Below are 20886 nucleotides of genomic sequence, written 5' to 3' on the forward strand. Positions count from 1 at the left end.
AGTGTGTGAGTTATGTGCACATAATTAAGAAGTTATCCTTCTTTAACACATTTCATTAAATATTTATCATTCAAGTATTACAGTTTTTTTTATTATAGTATTATATTTTAGCCCTGTGTGCTATGCTTATATAATTATTGGAATTAGAACTTGTAAAATTTTGCAAGTCAGTAATTGGATAAATATTGGAATTGTAATCACCATCCAGGCCATCAAAATGCAAAGTAAGACCTCCCACCCCCTTAGTTGCTTATATAATATTTTTGGAGAATGGTAGAACCCTCTGACAATCATCTGGCATCACTAACACACCTTCTACCTAATAACAGCAGTGTTAAACGCTGCTGTGCTCTGGTTTTAAGGGTGTGGTAGGGGAGATATACTTTTTCGAGGCACTCCAACTCAGTGGGTTCTACCACGTTCAACAGGTCAATGGTGTAATTGTAATTGTCAGATAAACGTATCTACAAAAAATAAAAAAAACCTTTTTTTTCACAAAATGGTTCACAATGTAGTCCTTTATGAAATGGCAAAACGACGTAACGCTATATTCACAAGTAACAAAAAAAGAAGTAACATAAGACCCACTTTCGACTGACCCAGAATAACGTATTATGAGTACCGTTAAATTAGTTTTAATTGTCATGGTAACTGTTAGATCTATAAGAACGTATTTGCAAAAAATATGTTTTTAATCAAAGATTATTGTATGTCCACAATATCATCACTGTATCATCACAATATCATCACTGTATCATCACAATATCATAACTGAATATAATCTCTATTAATCAGCTGGCAAAGTTTGAAATGGCGAATAGTCACACTATTTTTGCTCTCTTGTAAAATTGACAAAATGTAGATACGTTCATCTGACTCTTACACGGCAAATTAAGCTAGACTTGAATCTCCAGAGTTCTTCTTAGCGTTTTCCAAATATTGTGTATTGTTAAATCTGTATTCATTAGCAATATCTTGCATGAGTGGGTCGTCACAATTAGGATTTGATAGCAGCACCTTGATAGAGTTTAATACATCTAGTAACTTGTTGGTAGACTTCCATTCACTGTTCTTCAACAGGTCCAAACAGATACGGCCTTCTGTAATGAACAAACATGTATTTGTTAAATAAATAGATTAGTAAAGATTAATCAACCTAACAAGAAAATGTAACCAGTATTGACGATTGAAATTGTCACAGTCATCTATTTTGGTGTTTGAAAAATATAATAAATTGTAGTTTTGAGATCATTTATGAATGAAATGATATTTCTCCGCACTTTTTCTTCCATTTCATCTTTTTGCACCACTTAACTGCGCATGTCGGCATTGTTCCGCGTTAATTACATTATGGCAGCCAATAAGCCCGACTTAAACGGCCGACAGAATTGTCAGCCGTTTAAGCCATTTAATGGCTTCCTTCAATTACAAGGCGGTGAGATATCTATACTTATCTATGGTTAAATCAGTGTTCTGAGTGTGTCGTTCCTCGGGGAGAGAGTTCCCATAAGGCAGGTACAGGGGTACATTTATTATGATGTTAATTACAGGACATTATCTAAATTTGTATTTAAACAGTAAACTAATATAAATAAAATACAAACTAATGAACAAGGAAATATGTACAGATTTTATACAAATATCAAACTTATCCTCATTGTTACATAATAAAATATAGATAAGAATTAGTGGACTAGTCACGAGTCACGAAATGTTATCACATACTAAAGGGATCAAAACATGTGTGTGTTTGCAAAATAATGCTTGTATGTCAATAGGTTGTAGAGCAGTTCATAGCTTGAGGAGTAGCGACTTCTTGCAACTTTTCAAGAGTTCGCACATCTGAACCATGCTATCAAATTTTTCTAAACATTTCGTATATAGGTATAGTCCGCGCCAAACTACTAGTCCGCTCTGAAGTTGTTGCGAGCAGGTGTAGGCATACAATTTACTATGGCGACGCGATTCATTTCTATATTCAAAGCGGACTAGCAGTTTTACGCGGACTATATACAAACGACGAACATTCGGCACACGTTCGTTCACGGTACATTGGCTACCATGAACACATAAAAATTAAATTTACCTTTATCTATGTTCGGATGATAGACCGGCGTAGTAAACTTGACGAGTGGCGGCTCGTGCGGATAATTTCCGGGCAGACTAATTTTTAGTTTAAAAGTCTTGTTTTCATACGGAGACTTCTCAGGACCCTCCATATGCGCGACCAATTCGTCGTAAACATCCTCAACTTTTGGGTAACAAAGGAAGCCGGTTTGTTCTTTTTCAAACATCTCTATTTCCCTCCGTAATCGTAATATACGCAATGTATTCCCGCCCGCGCTCATTGTGTATGTAATAGAACCAATATATAGTATATAGTCGAGGGATAAAGTAAAATAACTAAGAAATTGGGTGTTTATCGCAAAATGTAATTCACAATGACAAATCACAACAAGATTCAATTAGCAGTCAACTCAAAGCTCACTTGTTGTCCTTTGTCACTGACAAAAGTGACAAACGACAACAAGTGAGCAAGCTGACAGACTACAAAATCGAGATGTCGCGATTATAGAGACCATATTATTATAGTTTTAGTACAATACTTGATAAGGGAGTTTTGGTAAGAAAATCTCATGAGTTAACAACAACATACTCTTATTCCTACGCTATTTACACGCCATGTACTGGTGCATAATATCCGAAATGTTCCTGGCTATATGGCGAAGCTAATTTTTAAGATGAAATACCTATTAGCCTTCAGGTTATATCGTATAAATATAATTTTTCAAACTCGATTAAAATAGATTGCTACCAGATTTTTTTATAATCGACTACTGATAACCGAATGATAGTATTGACACCACTAAGGAACAATGTCACTGCCAATTTGCAGTGCACGGTTGCCAACTTAGGGGTTTTCCCCCCAGATTTAGGGGGTAAATGAGTGGTATGGGATTTTTCTAGGGGTTTTATATGTCTAGGGGTATTTTTAGGGGTTTTGTAAAGGCGCGGTGAGCAAAAAGAAAAAAAAAAACGGGAAACGTGTCATAAGCTTGCACGGCGTCTAAAACAAACATGTACTGAGCGGGCACGGCGGGGCTAAAAAAAAAAAAAAAACGGGAAACGGGCCATAAGGTGGCACGGCATCCCAAAAAAAAAAGTGTAATATATTTTTAGGGGAATTTTCAAATAATTAATGCAATTATAGGGGGTTTCGACTTCAGTTTAGGGATAAATATTTTTGAGAGTTGGTAACACTGTTGCAGTGCCAAATGCCAAATTCAGCAAAATGACAAATCCGTCATTACTCGTTTTATATAGCTAAAAATATAAACAAACAAAATTTTACTCTAAATAACATTTTTTATCACAAATAGCAACGTAAGTTTTGAATAAAATAAGTAAAATGATGAACAGAGGCGCGCGGACGGCCCGGTTGGCTGAAGAGATGCGAAAACTTGCAGAAACACCACCATGGGGTATTACTTGCAAACCCAAAGTCGACGATACGTATGACGTGTTGGTGGCTAACATTCAGGGTCCTGAAGGATCTCCTTACGAGAAAGGGATCTTTGATCTAGAAGTCCATCTATCAGACAAGTACCCATTCGAACCGCCGTACATAAAATTAATTACGCCAATAAGACATCCTAATATTGACAGTGGTAGATACTTTTATACATTTTTTGTACATAACTCCGAATAAACGGACAGTCCACCTGATGTATAAATGTAAGAACTTAAGTAGAATCCTTAATGAATTGACTCTGAAGACACCATAATCAACTTTCTATGTTATAATGGCATTCTTAAATACTGCTGTTTTGTTCGATAGGCACACCTATCTTGCCACAGCAAGGGAGAAACTTATGACTTTATACAGGTTACCCCTTCATGGTGTGTAAGGGGCCAATCTCAGGTAGTACTGTAACCCTGTGGTTGATTATAGATGTCCATGGGCGATGGGCCACTTACCATCAGGTGGACTTCATGCCTGTTTGCTTCTTATATAATTTATGAATAAAATATCAGACTCAAAATAATTAACCATTACTCAGTTATGTATTCTCCTACTAAGAATTAATTTCATCTACTTTTTGGTAAATTAAGAATAAATAAACAAAGCTTAAGGCAACAGCCAAACACAGTTCTCCATTGATACATTATCCATATAATTTCAGCTGGCCGCATCTGCTTAGATATTTTAGTAATGCCACCAAAAGGTTCATGGCTACCGACCACCCAGGTAGAAACTGTACTGGTCGCCTTCCAGGCCCTCCTAGCGTACCCAAATGCTGAAGATCCTCTAGATCCAGACATAGCTACAGAGTACAAGTTTGATCATGAAAACTTTTTGAAAAAGGCTCGGGAAACTACTGAGAAGTTTGCAATGATGAAATCTTTATGAAACAAGGTTGAAATTATAAAACTTCATTACAAGATTCATTCAAAATATGCCAAAAACTAGTTTTTACAAAATTGAAATCTTTATTTTACAAGATGTAAGAAAACAATTTATTTTTTGATAATAAATACTTATGAAACTTAATAATATATAACAGATTTTTTAACTATTATAATACATAAGTAATAAACTTTAGTACCATATAGGTACATAGAATTATACATAAATTACAAATGATTTACAAGATATACATAATAATACTTGATGTTATAAGTTATGAAGTTGCAGGTTTATTTTGTCATATTTTGAATACTGACCTCATGTAAAGCAAAGCCCTAAAAATTTTGAAAATGTGTTTAAATGTTGAAATATATGACCTAGGTACATACATTATTAAGTGACTACATATTTTTGTTTATTATTTGTTAAAAAACACTTAAAATATTCAGTTTTATTTTCATGTAAAAAGTTAATTGTAAGTATAGAAGATTTATAAGTACTTAATAAACTTAGTTATTTCATAGTTATGTGAAGGAAAAAAAAATACGTAACTATAACATAAAATTGTAATCATATTGTATAATTTGTTTAATAAATGATTTTCTTGACTCAACATTATTTTATTTCTTAAATTACCCAATCGGTAGAAATTGATATGATTTCTATAAGTAGCTCAGATAAATATAATAGGTGTACAAAATATTATATTTATCGGAGTTAATAATTTAATATATCATCTAACTTTTTTTAAATAAATATACTAACTGCTTTAGTTAACAGACCGAAATATAGATGGCGTTATAAGCCAGCTTTAACAAGAAAGATAATGTATTTGGGGTTGCTTATATGACTACAATATCCAATGGACTACTATACTCTTTGACAATATCTTCCGGACACTTTTAGCGGCAATTATTAATTAACTTCATCATATTCCGAAATAACACTTTCCCAAAAGTATGTGTTATCTCTAACCATTTTTTTGTTTCGAGTATTGGAATAAAATAATCCACGTTGGGTAACAGTAACAGTTTCTGAACGTAACCCTGAAATGTCAATAATGGATTTGATTTTGAAATGAAGTTATGAAGGTTTTTTCTTCGTAAAGTTCGAATGATCGGAGAAAAGGTGTGTTTGTGATTGATTAATTTACAGTTAATTTTATCAATAAAGTTTAATTTGTTGTTTATTAAAACCTTTAAAACATTAGCGGTAACTTAAATTAGTGTTAGATGTGATAGTAGTGTATTATTTAACAGTATTTTGTGCAATATTAAGTAATTGTGATGGCAGACACCTTGCTGCCGCATACTGCAATGAAATTGGTACGTATTACGTTTTTCTGTATAATTCCATAACTAAGCGATGTACAACTAGTTAATAGAACGATTTAGGCGGCGTATTAAACATTTTATTCTTTACAAGACCGCATTTTTCGATATAACTAGCCTCCCAAATCGATACTCGCAAAACTTACATAAACGTGTTTTATGATGGATTTGGGCGTTGAAATTGTTATTTTATCACTCAAATTCGCAAAAGTGAAGTTTATTTTACATGTTACGTGCAGATTTACGTAACATTCAGTTAATATATACTTGATGGTGTAATGTTGGACCGCCGGCGTCGTTCTCAGAAGAGCATGTTGTAAAACATCTGCTCGCTTGTTTGATATTATCTTTGATTGTTTCGTGGTATTAAATTCATATAACATTAAATAATGGTAGTGAGAATATTTATAATCTTGACAGTTCTTATAAGCATAATAATTTGTATAAATTATAATGTTTCTGTCTCAACAGACATCTGTATGATATGGTTATAATGGGAAGGTTCATTTTTTCTCAATCTTAATCTCATGGTATTTTATAACTTAAGTCAACTGGGTCTGACCTTGTAGGCACCCGAACCATACCTATTTCTGTATTATAATGGCATACTTAAGCGCTGTTGTGTTATGGCTACAAAGGTGTGGTACCGTTGCCTTAAATATCCTTATACAAACTTATATCAGCTATTCTAAATTAGTTTTCAGTTATTGTGATTCATTGAGAGATTATGCATTGACAAATTTGGAAAAAAAATAAACCAAAAAGTGATTTTTTTTATGCCTAAAAGGTTTTGAATCAATTTCTTACATATCAATACATTAATTCGCAAATCAGCCAACTCCACTTTTTGTAATTTTTTTTTTATGTATTTTGATTTCGTTCAACGCCATTTACTATAAAAATAAATAAAAAAGCCATTTTGACAAAAAGTGGAGTTGGCTGATTTGCAAACAAGGTATTGAAATGTGACAGTAACACTACTACTAATACAACTAGGTAATAAAGGTTTTTGACTTTTAATTTACCTGTTCCAATTTTAACTGTGAGGGGAAACCCCACATACAAATCTTAGATAGTAAGTTTTTCCTTCCTTATTTATAAAAAAATTTAAACATATTTGTTTTTAGGGCTGTCTTGCACTAGCGTTTTAGTAACACAATCAATTCTTAAACACATGAGCAGACACCACAACAGCATTATACTCATGTCGGTTTAGTATCTAGAAAGTGCTAGAACTCTGTGGTTTCACTCCGGCGGCACCACCGCCACACCTATTTCTACCTAATAACAGCAGTGTTAAGCGATTCTGTGTTCTGGTGTGCAGGTTGTGGTAAGGGAGACATAGTTTTTCGTAGTTTGCAGGCGTAGCGGCGCATCTGTAGCCGACCTCAGGTGGGAAACTAATCCTATCTGGAGTTGATTACAGATGTCCATGGGTGGCAGTAGCCACTTACCATCAGTTGGACTGCGTGCTCGTCTGCTACTCCTATATTAACCACTGCTACACCTGCAATTGTAAATGTTTTCCAGTTAATAATTTACCAGGTGTACAGAACTAATAAGGTATGCTGGTAAAACGCCTACAATGCGTTTTCGTCGCGGCGTCTGCGTCAAGATTACGATTATTGAACGCTTACGCCGTATAAACGCTAGTGTGTAAGAGGCCTTACTTTAACCTGTTATGTAAATTTAGATTTACAAATATAATCTTGTCCTCCCGTTAATAACCGTTCTGTCAATTTTTTGCCTACCAAATATCAAAAATGAACAATTGTAGTAGATAGACATTGACATTTTTTTCTTTAGTGAGATTTATTATCTAGTATGGCAATAACGAAAGAAGAACCCGCGGCTTGCGGCTGAAGCTCAATGAAAATAGTTGTTTTTTTTTCTATCACTCGGGAACAGTAGTATTTCGGGAAAAAAGTTTTGTCCTTTTCTGGACCCCTGCCTGTCGTGCGTAAAAAGATCATGGCAATCGGTTTGATATATAAGGCGCGAAAGTGTCTAGCGAACAAACAAACAAACAAACTCACATCTGCATTTATATCATTAGTTAGAATTAGGATTACGGGTCGTCCTTGATCATCAATGACGATCCGCGTGGCGGAGCGGTCACCATACCGGTCTGACGCGCAGAGGGTCCCGGGTTCGATCCTCGACCAGACAGATTTCTAAATGATGAAATTAGATTTTTGTTTCTGGGTCTGGGTGTGTATTTGTCTGTGTGTGTGTCCATGGCACCCACGATACAGGGAATCGTAGTGTGGGGCTGTAAGTGTAGAAAGCGTAAAGAATAAATTAATACTATTAATATTTATAATAAATTAGTATTAATAATGGACGGTAATCGGGGTATCCGAAGTACGGATCTCAGACACGCACTTAAGATTGATCTAATGTATTTCTTTATGTGCGTGTTAGGATTTAATTATCACTTACTTTAATGTTTAAGGAAAATATACTGAATACACACACGCATAAGAGTTTTAAAAAAAATTAAAGATGTGTGGAGTCTATCAATTAGCACTTAGTCAAAGCGATGGACTATGGCCGAAACCTATCCCACTGTGAGAGAAGGCCCGTGCCCAGCGGTGGGTCAGTGATCAGTAATGATAATAGTACTGAAGAAGAGACCAGGCATAGATGTTGTTCCTTCTGGAGTACTTACAAAAACCTAAGTAATAATACAGCATATGGTTACTCCTGCGAAATGGTTAAGCAGGCCCGGATCTAGGGGGGGCAAGCCGGGACCTATGCCCAGGGCGGCAAATTCAGAGGGCGGGCAAATTCACACTTTACAAACGAATTTCATACATTTTACATCATTTACTTAACTTTTACTTACTATGCACGAAAATTATTTATCGCGAGGCGCGTAGGCATATTTCGGTAAAAATAAATATATTATGGTCGGGGGCGGCATTTAAAAAAATTGAAAATCCGGGGCTGTGTTAAAGTCCGTTAAGCCGTTTGGGCTTTAGGACGTACCAAAGAATGATACAAACATACATACTGGAAAAACATTACCCTCTGCAGTCGGGTAAAAAAATAAAAACTTACATATGCTCGAAAACGGTACACTTCGCAGTAAGGTAAAAATAAACAAAATATGAATAAAAACGTAAATATACTCGATAAACATTACCCTCCGCGATCGGGTAAAACAAAATAACAAACATACATACGCTCGAAAAACATTATACTTAACAAGCTTTTGCCCGGGGCTTCGCTCGCGTTACGAAGTAATATTATTAACTAAGAAGATTTATACAAACTGTCATCCCCTATTTTACCCCCTGGGGGTAGAATTTATCAAAATCCTTTCTTAGCGGATGCCTACTACATAACATCTACCTGCATGTCAAATTTCAGCCCGATCCGTCCTGTGGTTTGGGCTGTGCGTTGATAGATCACTATGTCAGTCAGTCACCTTTGAGTTATATATATTTTAAGATTATACGCAGTTAGGTAAATTATCTATCTATTTACATAAAAATTAACAAAATATGAATAAACTGTTTCATTTGTATCGTATGCAGGTTACTGTTTTCTTTGTATTAGCCTACCACATGTTATCACCATCACCTAGGGTTGACTGGCAGAGAATGCCATTAGGCATTAAGTTTACCCTTGTAACATTTACTTTAAGGTGTTTCAAAAAAAAAAAATAATAAATATGCAAATACGCAGGAAAAACAAAATATATGAACAAAATGTAAATATACTTGAAGAACCTTACCTTCCGCGGTCGGGTAATACAAAATATGAATAAAAACGTAAATAGCCAATGTCACAACTAAAAAGTACATGTACTGTCCTCGCGGTCTGGCCTCAATTTGTCTCATTATTTACAGCAAGGTTATAATTCAACGTTATCGTCGTAAAATAATTTTAATCTATAGTTTATTCTTGAATACAGATCTAGAAGAAACAAAAAATTGGCTAAGTGCGAGTGGAACGCGCATGTCGGGTTCCGTACTACCAAATATGGCAGTAATTTTGGGACGCATAATAACGCATATTTGGGACGAATAATAAAAGTGATTTTTTTATATAACCGACATCAAATCAAATCAAATATTTTTTTTTGATTCAAAATAGGTTCTTTACAGAGCACTTTTTGAATGTCAAACTACCACCACTTCACAAGGTGTTTCGTTATGGAGAAGAAGCGGCGAAAGAAACTCCATAACACACATCTTTTAAAAAAAATGGATTTTACAATGTTAAACTTAACCTAATGGTACATGTGGAGCTGGAACTACTTCAGACCACATCGAAAATTGACACCATAAAGTTGGTAAGTAAATGTCGTAAGTTTTTCAAAAAGGCTTCCAACAAAGTATTTTGTTAGAATTTGTTATCTTTGCAACTATAAAGTACATGAATAATTATGTCTATGTGACGATTCAATAGATTAACCCAAACACGGCGAAAATTACAGCTTTCTTGTCCACACTTGGAACCCTTTTTACACGCTTTATATTAGCTTCACTTGTATGTTTGTCTGTGAGTAACTCCGTTTTTCAGTAGAAAGAGATCAACATACATCCTTATCTTAACCTGCATGTATGAAAGAATGAAATAGAATACTTTTCTACTTTTTACTTGATTTTATTATAAAAGCGTGTTTTTTAGTTTTTTGAACTATATTTATATTTTTATTATTTGTTTTTATAGCGGCGCTAGTAAATAATAGTAATACACACTGTAAAAATATTTCTTTTACCTACGATTCAAGAGACAGAGCCCTGTGAAGGACATTACAGGCTCAGTAATAAGCTCCCGTGTTTATCTTTCGTGCACAGAACCCTAAAAATGAAGCCATTATATTCCATTGTAAATAATGACATCGTTTATAAGATCATTTATTCATTGTGATTGTTATATTTTTTATTTAGTTTTTCAGTAAATTTTACAGTCGATCTGAAAAACTTTTAAATAAAACATGATGTTTTCCTTCGCCGTTAATACCTGTGATAATTATTTCAAATACGCACATAACTTAGACAATCACTATATGCCTGGTGTTCGAACATAGAACCCCTAGATCTTCGATCATCTTGAAGGGTGTGGTAAGGGATATATTTCGAGGCGTTTCAGCTTAGTCCTCAGGGGTAACGGCGTAGCTGTGGCCGACCTCACGTAGGAATATCTAATCCTATTTGAGGTCGATCACAGAGCTCCATGGGCGGCAGTAGCCACTTACCATCAGATGGACTGCATGCTCGTCTGCTAGTCCTATGTTATAAAAAAATAAGCTGTTATAAAAAGCACATGGGGCTTATAAAATGAGACAAACTTAAAATTTTATTAAATTCGTAGACAGACATTGAAAATGTACGTATACCTATTTTATTTTTAGTTCAAAACATGCAAGTCATGCAGCGAATCGCGAGGTTACGAATGTTTTCTGTAACTACTGGTGAGTTTTTGTTGGATAGTGATGTTACTAGATAACTACATATCGATTTGTTTATAATATACAAGTGGTAGACGAACATGCTGTCCATCATCAACCCATTACTGTCCCACTGCTGGGCACGGGTCTCCTCTCAGAATGAGAAGGTTTAAGCCATAGTCCACCGCGCTGGCCAAGTGCGTATTGGTAGACTTCACTTACCTTTGAGAATCTTTTTTTTTTCTTTTTAATTTCTCAGGTATGCAGGTTTCCTCGTGATGTTTTCCTTCACCGTTTAGCAAGTGATAATTCATTTCTAACATGCTGTCCACTTGATGGTAAGTGGCTATTGTCGGCCATTGACACCTGCAATCAACCCCAGATAAGATTACGTTCGTACCTGAGGTCGGCCACAGATGCGCTGCTACCCCTAAGAATTAAGCTGGAAGGCCTCGTAAAAGTATGTTGTCCTTGCCACACCATTTAAACCAGAACATAGCAGCATTTAATACTGCTATTATTAGGCAGAAATAAGTGTGGTGGTACCGTCAGTCTAATCACAAAGGATTTTACAATCATAAAAGGCAGCTACTTACCCTTCAACCGAAACGCAAAACAGCTTCTCGTTAGAAATTGGTATGTCGATGGTACCACTTAGGGCTGCCAAGTCGATACAAACGTGCTCTACCACCTTTCAAAGTACAAGTTACCAAATATCGTTACTTTTAATAATTATAGTTTAAAAACTAAAAATAACGCTAAAATCGCACAAGGAAAATCGTTAATCCTGATTCCTGATGAGGAGAATGGGATAAACTTATTAAAATCATGTATTGTTATCGGTCCTTGATAATTTTTCAAAATTTTAAATTAATTACACCGTTCAAAGTGGGTAAAAATCGAGTTTCCGTTACATACATACAACCCAACCTAATAAAAACAGTAAAATATCGATAAAACTCCTCCCCCTAACCGTCCCATCCCTAACCCACGTCTGCAGGCCCATTATATTGCGCAATCTTTTGTAATCGTGCATACGATAAGATGGTTACGTTTATAAAACACATGTACATTTTTACTATATGTATATGTTCGGTTCTATATGTGTGTGTACGGTTAGATGACTAACTGAGGTTATCGGCGAATCAGTACGGGTTCTAGAATGATTGTCTCTTTGGAGTTAATGTTGGCTGCAGCCTCTTTGTAGGGTTTCGTAGCCAAAGGGTAAATAATTCGCCAAGTACGAGTCGAACTCGCACATGGAGGCTTCCGTACCAACAAACGTTCATTATTTTTTACTTATTTTTACTCATTTTATTATTTTCAAAAATACTTAGTTATATGACACAACAATAGATGGCGTTGGGGTGATGATGAATGATACGTAAATTTTCAATAATGCCTAAGTATTATTTGCCCCAACGCCATCTATTCTTGTGTGACATAACTCACTCACATGTCTCACAAAAATAGATGGCGTTGAGGTGATGATGAATGATACAACGTATAATAAAATTACAATAACGATATTAAAATATGTTTAATGGTTCTTATTTGTATTTATTATAATACCAGTTATAGTAGTAAACGGATTGTGAAAATTTCAAGCGTCTTCCTAGTACGGTTTAACAGTTAGATCGAAAAATGCCGAATAAATCCGGTTTGTTGTATGGACGCCCCTTTAATATGCAAGTTTATTTTATTTTTAGTATTTGTTGTTATAGCGGCCACCGTTATGCATCTTCTGTAAATTTCATGTGTCTATCTATTACGGCTTTAGTGATATAGCCCTGTGACAGACAGACAGACGGACAGACAGCGAAGTCTTAGTAATAGGGTTCCGTTTTTACCCTTTGGGTACAGAACCTTAAAAAAGGTAATCCTATTTACTAAGCCTCCGCTGTCTGTCCGTCTGTCACAGGGCTCAATCTCTTGAACCGTAATATTCCCTTGAAATTTTTACAATGCTTTCTATAGCTGATATGATTATGTAAGCTCATTATTCCTGAAAGACTATTTTATATAATAAAAGATTCAATATCAACTCCGTTATTTATTTTCTTTGACAATCAATTCTATGAGATCTTATTCTCCAAAAACATATAAAATCCTTCTTTCGCTTTATATAGTTTCCCGCTACATTGCTACTCACCAGCAATTAGACTCTTATTAAAAGAAATTAATTAAAAAGTATTGTAATGAAAATATACCCTTACAATAAGAAAATTAAAATTGATGGTACGGTATGCGAGTTCGACTCGCAAGTATATAATATATTTTTTATTTAATTTTCCTTGTAAGGTATGTACTATACCTATATGTGTGGACACATTATAAGGATATATACAGTATTGTAACTCGGCCCTGTCCTTGAATTATATACCTACAGGGGCGCTGGGCGAGAGTTCGCGTTAGGGCTGCGCGCTTACAGTATTTTAATTACGTCTGACTTTCTTCTATTTTTTTTTTAATTGTAAATATTATACTTTAGCCTTTACATAGCCGCTCCATAGTAGGCCATAGGTTGTCTGACATTTTGTTTCAGCGGAAAATAATAAGTCTATTAATAAGTTATGATAAATAAGTTGCAAATTAGTAGGTATGAGAAGTGTAGTTATAATTTGTTCATGTTCAACGAGAATAGCTGTGCTAAATTATCATTCGTATGTCAATTTCCTTTGTCCTATCCATTTATTTCTTTATGAATCTAGGTATTGTGCTCGGTAAAAAATCTAAATATTAATCTTTAAAAAAAAGAAACAAATTATGATGGTACCTACTAGTCCAGATGCTATATAATGGATAAAATAATAAACATTGCCTAAAACTCGTCACACCGACCGCTCATCACTGCGGCACATTCGCGGCAGTTCGCATACCGAGTGCATACCGAAATCGAGGCGCGTAGGTATAACTTGCGTTCCGTGCGTTTGTATGAACATAGAATACTGTATAGATACTTATACTGTGGTTTATGTCAAATATTGCAACATAATTAAAATCGACATGATTAATGGTAAAGAAGTTTATATGACGTCATACATCCAAATCAGTGTTGACGCCATAAGTGTAAGATTTAATTAAAGCTACTTATGTGAAGCTGTACAGTACAAACCAAGCATGAAATTGTTGCGCGTCGGTAAAGGGTTTTATAGAATACTAGCTTTACCCGCGGCTTCGCTTGCGGTCACAAGTCGAAGACAATACTAAAGGTGGTAAAACCCTTTGTGGTTCACCCCAGATAGGATTAGATATGCCTACCTGAGGTCGGCCACAGATACGCCGCTACCCCTGAGGACTAAGCTGGAATGCCTCGGAAAAATATGTCTCTTACACATCCCTCAAACCAGAACACAGCAGCGCCTAACACTGCTGTTATTAGGCAGAAATAGGTGTGGCGGTGGTGCCGCCGGGGTCGAACCACAAAGGGTTCTACCACCTTCAAAATTAGATTTAGACCACGACCTCGTCTGCATACGTATTTCCATAAAATGACTAATGACTATAGTTAAACAGTATGCGACGATAGTAAACTGCGTAATTTATCATATAATATAAAGTAGACGTGTTGAAACCATTATTTATTTACTTGGCAGTAACTAAATGTAATACTTTGTAGTAAAATAGAAATAAATGATCACCTGAAAGCAAGCCAAATGCATAAAACGGTGGGTTAATTATATGTTATTGCGTGGCTTTTTAGTTTTTAACCGACTTCAAAAAGGAGGTGGTTATCAATTCGGCCGGTATCTTTTTTTTCTTTTTTTTTGATGTATGTACACGAATTACTCCGCCGTTAGTGGACCGATTTTAATAATTCTTTTTTTATTGTATAGAGCTGTAAAGTAAAAAATAATTGAAATAAATGTTGGTTTAGTACATATTTCTGAAGTCGGCGCTCGTATTAGACACGCTGTTTACATCGTTATCCAACTAAATATATAGAGCGCCGACTTCAGAAATATGTACTAAACCAACATTTATTTCAATTATTTTTTACTTTGTAGTGGCACAGAAGTCGGTTGTATTTTTTTGGTAAAATTTTTTTATAATATAGAAGTAACAAGTATGTACTCCACCTGATGGTAATGCTACTGCCGCCTATAAAAATCAGTAATCCACCCCAGATAAGTATCACCCCCTCAACAGGGGGATGATAGATATTTTTAATATTTGTTCATTATTTTATTATATTTTAAATAACACTATATTATTATGAATAAATATCAAGAATCCGGGGGGTATTTACCACCTGAGAATCTGCCCGGGCAAAGAGGGTATCCTCGAGACCCGAAATTCCATGCCCACCGGCCTTATGTTAACATTGCCTTAGCATATGAGAGACCCGGAGGGTATGACGTCCCGCTGACTGACCCAGATAAGAGTCGCCGTCGACCATAAATAGATTGCTACTCTAGGAGGCTAAGTAGGAATTTATAATATAGGAGTAGCAGAGCATTTAGTTCATCTGATGGTAAGTGGCTACTGCCGCCCATAGACATCTATAATCAACCCCAGATAGGATTAGATATTCCTATCTGAGGTCGGCCACAGATGCGCCGCTACTCCTGAGGACTAAGCTGGAAGGCCTCGGAAAAGTCTGTCTCCCTTACCACACCCTTCAAACCGGAACACAGCAGCGTCTAACACTGCTGTTATTAGGTAGAAATAGGTGTGGCGGTGGTGCCGCCGAAATCGAATCACAAAGGGTTCTACCACTTTCAAAATTTGATGATAAGCGTCTGACTATCATCCGCAAATAAGAGTAGAGGTCTACTCGACGTCGATCATATATGCATTGCTACTCTAGAAGGCTAAGTTGGAACGCCTTAGATTACTGTCTCCCTTACAACTCTTCAAACTAGAACATAGCAGCGCTTAACAATCCTGTTTTATAGAAGTTTAACGGTTACGATCTTCTAAATAAATTTAGAAAATGCGTAAAGTATTTAATACTAATGTACATTTTATATGTATAAAAACTATGTATAGGTATATAGCACTACTACTATAGACACTAAAATGATCGTTCTCAGAAAAAAAGTTCAAATTAAGGATTACTGTTTAATTTAGTGCAAATACTGCATTTTTTGTGGCGACTGACCGGCCTCCAACTAAAAAGCCGTCACGGGACGCCTGGCAGATGTGAAACATCGACATTATTTTGTAAAAGTAATATGCAGAAAAGAACATATTGTGATAGGAACTAAATGTGTCATAATGATAAAATAAAATATTACGATTTTTGCGCATGGCGACGCGTCGCCACACCGTACACACTACTGCATATAGACTGTATATATATACCATCGTATAGCGTCGCCACGGCATGCGTCGCCACGCCAGAAATCGGTTTTACGTGCGGCTATAGATGTTTCACATCAAAAACATCTCTTTTCTTCCTCTCATAGCCTTCTGGAGCCATTTCTGCAAAAAGTCTGAATGTTGGACATTGGTAGTACCATGGTAGTACCACGAAAGTTTCAACCTTCAAACCCTAAGGCCGAATTCAAACTAGCCTTTATTTTAATGAGGGGGAAACCTTCAAAAGGTACCCGGTGCCGTGGGAGCGACACAGGGTTATGTGGGATTTTTACCGCACTAAAACCCCACCGGCGGCCGTCCTCGGCGCTGCGTAGAAGACTCCGGGATCTCCAACGAAACGCAACCGGAGTCCACTTGGCGCGTTTCCCCGTCGGGCTCCGCCCAGGTGAGCTTCAAACTCACCACACCATCTGGTGTTTACGACGGTATGCGACCACACATACCGCCATCCATCCCGGGGTTGCTGGCCGGGCGGTTCGAGCTCCAACTCTTACCGTCCGCAACCCTGGAAGCCCCTTCTTAGTCGCCTTACGACAGGCAGGGGATACCGTAGCCCTATTCTGGTCCCGGAACTACAGGGACAAAATTCAAACTAGCTTATCACTATTTCAATGTCATAAAAACTAAAAACACGTAAACATGTTTTCCTAACGGTATAAAATGATTAGATTTATTCTAATCTCTCCCATCGATTACTTTTAGCATAAATTCGCGAAAATAAGGAAACTTTAATATTTGTAATGTTTATCTGTAAATGGATGATTAGATAGAATTCGCTTAACTATTATTCAGCCCTCGTAATAAAGAACGCTGTAATTTCTACCATGGTACTACCAATGTCCAACATAGCCAGGATTGCCACCTTATACACCAATGCGGAGGGAAATGTATTTCGAGTGTATGCATTTATGTGTACTTATACATCTCATTCTTTGACTTTCTTTAACATAATATGCTGGGTCGTTAGATTCCTTTTAATTGATAGTGTCATAGGTTATATTTAAGTAGTCGATTTTTTTTGTTTTTTTGTCTCCTTTAACACACTCTACTAATAGGCGGAGTGGTCGCACCTCTGGAATAAAAACACAAGGTTCTACCGCCCTCAAATTATTTGGAAATGTTCCAAAGATAATATTCTTTTCCCATATACTTTAACAAAAATGTTAAGTATATTCAAGATTACGTAGTTTTTGGCAACATCGGCCAATATTTTCGCACATCTCACTCGTATCGTGTTACCAGGAAGCGAAGGGCTGGCAACAATCTCGTATATACGGGAAAAATAGGCATTCGTTGACGGGTCTCCACTGTCAACACCGTCACGGCATTTTTTTTTTCATAGAATTAGCAAACGTGCATGGGATTGCATGGTGCAAGATGCGAACTTGATGGTAATGTGTGGTGATGCGACAGGTTAAATTACTGTTCGATATAAAAGCAGCTTTCCTACGACAAAATTTTATACATACTACTACGAACTACATTTTTATATGTAATTTATACTATGTAGTAGCAAAGCGTACATACCGACATGAAGTTTAATCCCACCTGGAGCAGCCACTTTTTTTTTATAATATAGGAGTAGCAGACGAGCATGCAGTCCACCTGATGGTAAGTGGCTACTGCCGCCCCAGGACATCTGTAATCAACCCCAGATAGGATTAGATATTCCTACCTGAGGTCGGTTACAGATGCGCCGCTACACCTGAGGACTAAGCTGGAACGCCTCGGAAAAGTATATCTCCCTTACCACACCCTTCAAACCGGAACACAGCAGCGCTTAACACTATTGTTATGAGGCAGAAATAGATGTGGCGGTGGTGCTGCCGGAGTCGAACCATAAAAGGTTCTACCACCTTCATAATGTTTAAGTATGTGTGTATATGTGTGTATGCACATGTGTGTGTACACAAAACGTGTAGTGGAAACACGGAGAACTGTGGAGAGCGGGGAGGTACAGACGGTGACCGCGTGTGAGGAAGATCCTTGAAGTAACTCGTAATATTTACAACTGTTACATCGGTTATGTAACGGGATCAGTTCTACTAACACACATGATGTTTTAGTTAATTTCTCGTGTCGACACGGACATTTAATTTTTAATTAGTATTTTTTTATTATCTGATAGACGAGGGTAATGTTTTTCGTATGTATCTTTGGCGCGTTCTGCAGCCTTTGGCAAAGGGAGATTTCCCCCTGGGCTAGGTGATCATGCCCGGAGAGCAGCCGTGCTTCAACAGTCTCAGTTCGGAACTTGTATGTGTACAAGATGCTTAGAAAACTTCGATAGCGTGATTCAGATTACTCGTGGCGCCATCTCTTTCACGTATAGCTTGTTTAACATATGAGATATCGTTGGATTCATCTAAATTGTAAGAATGTCATAGGCTATAAAGTTTAAACACTTAGAGTATTGTTTTAATAATTCTCTAGTTTATTTTGAAATTCTTTACGAGCAATGATTGTGTTTGGATTTCGTAACGGCTTAGACCACAAGACAAAACATATTGGCACTTTAAATAAAACATCCTGAGACTGAATATGTCAGGGCGGTTACACACGACGCCATGATGGCGGTGGTGGCTATCCTTGTAGTCAAATCATTTTTGTTTCCACGGTACCGAGCTTGGCTATCTACTTCATGGTAAGTAGCTACTGCCGCCTATAGATATTTGGTTCGACTCCGGCGGCACCACCGCCACACCTATTTCTACCTAATAACAGCAGTGTTAGGTGCTGCTGTGTTCCGGTTTAAAGGGTGTGGTAAGGGAGACAGACTTTTCCGAGGCGTTCCAGCTTAGTTCTCAGGGGTTAGCGGCGCATCTGTGGCCGACCTCGGGTAGGAATATCTAATCCTATCTGGGGTTGATTACAGATGTTCATGGGCGGCAGTAGCCACTTACCATCAGGTGGACTGCATGCTCGTCTGCTACTCTTATATTATAAAAAAAAAAAAAAACTTACATCAACCCCTGAAAAGGGACCTTAATAGCGGAGGCTAAAGATGCGGTGCTGCACCTGAGGACTGAGTTGGAAACCCTCGGATAAGCAGCCCGTAGTGCTAAGCGTTGATGTATTTTGGTTTGAAGGGTGTGAGGAATACATATTGACCCGAGGTGTTGCTTAGTCTTCAGGAGTAGTGACTCATGCATGGCCAACCTTGGGTAAGAATCTTCGTCATCAACCCATTACTGTTCCACTGCCGGGTCTCCTCTCAGAATGAGAAGGATTAGGCCAAAGTCTTCCACGCTGGTCAAGTGCGGATTGGTAGACTTCACATACCTTTGAGATTATTTTTTATACATATATAATTCTCTCAGGTATGCAGGTTTCCTCACGGTGTTTTCCTTCACCGTTTTAAGCAAGTGATAATTAGTTTCTAATACGCACATAAGTTTGAAAAATCTGAGGTACGTGCCTGGGATTTGAACCTCGGACCCCTCGTTTGAGAGGCTGAGTTAGTTAACCATTAAGCTATTACTGCAGTTCGAAGATCTAAGAAGAAGAGGTAAGAATCTTATTTGGTATTAATACAGACTGCATGCTGGTTTCCTGCTTCAATGTTGAAAAAAAAACAAAGTTCATTGACGGTGTTTTTATGAACTAATACTTCTCAATTGAGGTCGTGTTCCGATTCGGTTGTGGGATGAAAAAAACATTGTATCTATGCAAGATATTCTTATTTCATTTATTTTTGGCATTGCTTACATACATATGTACAGCTATGTAAATGTAGTGTGGTGATAATTGCTTCTTTTACATAAAACAGGGGACTGATGTCGGGTTGCGTGTTCGAAAAGTCCTACACAGGGTAAATTTAGTGGAATCAGTCCTCTGGCGATTTGCCAGCTGCCGATTACACGGCTCTGCTCTCAGTAAACTAGGATTTTACGATATTAGCTCTGTCTGAGAAAATGTCGTTATTTAGTACTTTAGTTTTTATGTGAGAGACGCAGTTAATGTGATGGTGTATGACGTCACTAAGCTAGTGACGTCATACTAAATCCAATATGATGGACGGCGAAACCAATTACTTTTTTATTTAAGTGACCCGGAACTTTTCACCTTCCAAAACTTTTAGGAAATTCATCGGGTTAAAATTTATTCGTGAGAAGTCGTTTTGTATAGAAAGTGCATTTTTAGAAATAATTGGCCATGTGCGAGTCACGCTCGCACGTGGAGGGTTCCGTACCACCAAATTTTCATTTATTGTTTACCTTTAGTATTTGTTATTAAATTACAATTCAATAGATAAAGCGAAAAATGTCGAAAAATAGCATATTTTTTTCAATTTTCAGTTTAAGACAAACTTAAGCGTAGGTTCAATTAAACTGTCCCTTTACTTCCGGGACTAAAATAGGGCTACGGTATCCCCTGCTTGTTGTAAGAGGCGTCTAAAAGGGGGCTTCCGGGGTTGC

General features: G+C 36.8%; 3 protein-coding genes across 3 annotated transcripts in view; 2 read left to right on the top strand and 1 right to left on the bottom strand.

The window, feature by feature from the left end:
* Window positions 1-448: 448 nt before the first annotated feature.
* On the bottom strand, window positions 449-2489 carry LOC140756570 (ubiquitin-conjugating enzyme E2 T). Its single transcript, XM_073092095.1, has 2 exons — window positions 2087-2489; window positions 449-1100 (listed from the first exon to the last, which is right to left on the bottom strand). The coding sequence occupies exons 1-2, from the start codon at window positions 2346-2348 to the stop codon at window positions 892-894; spliced, it is 471 nt and encodes a 156-aa protein (XP_072948196.1). The 5' UTR covers window positions 2349-2489; the 3' UTR covers window positions 449-891.
* Window positions 2490-3272: 783 nt separating this feature from the next.
* On the top strand, window positions 3273-4986 carry LOC140756569 (ubiquitin-conjugating enzyme E2 T-like). The gene is made up of 2 exons (XM_073092094.1): window positions 3273-3668; window positions 4185-4986. Exons 1-2 carry the CDS (start codon window positions 3410-3412, stop codon window positions 4409-4411), a joined length of 486 nt encoding a protein of 161 aa, XP_072948195.1. The 5' UTR covers window positions 3273-3409; the 3' UTR covers window positions 4412-4986.
* Window positions 4987-5499: 513 nt separating this feature from the next.
* The window catches only part of LOC140756567 (oxidative stress-induced growth inhibitor 1), an 80475-nt gene continuing 65088 nt past the window's right edge, over window positions 5500-20886 (top strand). The window contains exon 1 of the mRNA XM_073092091.1: window positions 5500-5733. The gene's annotated coding sequence lies outside the window, so the exon portion shown is untranslated. The remainder of the gene's footprint in view (window positions 5734-20886) is intronic.

The sequence above is a fragment of the Epargyreus clarus genome, unplaced genomic scaffold, assembly GCF_041222505.1.
Source record: "Epargyreus clarus isolate Ecla_fem2 unplaced genomic scaffold, WU_Ecla_fem_2.2 ptg000035l, whole genome shotgun sequence".
NCBI lineage: Eukaryota > Metazoa > Arthropoda > Insecta > Lepidoptera > Hesperiidae > Epargyreus > Epargyreus clarus.

Excerpts from the sequence above, each read along its gene's own strand:
- LOC140756569 (XM_073092094.1), top strand. The coding sequence starts at position 3,410 with ATGATGAACAGAGGCGCGCGGACGGCCCGGTTGGCTGAAGAGATGCGA. Across the intron at positions 3,669-4,184 it reads ACATCCTAATATTGACAGTG|CTGGCCGCATCTGCTTAGAT; the intron begins GTAGATACTTTT and ends ATATAATTTCAG.
- LOC140756570 (XM_073092095.1), bottom strand. The coding sequence starts at position 2,348 with ATGAGCGCGGGCGGGAATACATTGCGTATATTACGATTACGGAGGGAA. Across the intron at positions 1,101-2,086 it reads TCATCCGAACATAGATAAAG|AAGGCCGTATCTGTTTGGAC; the intron begins GTAAATTTAATT and ends TGTTCATTACAG.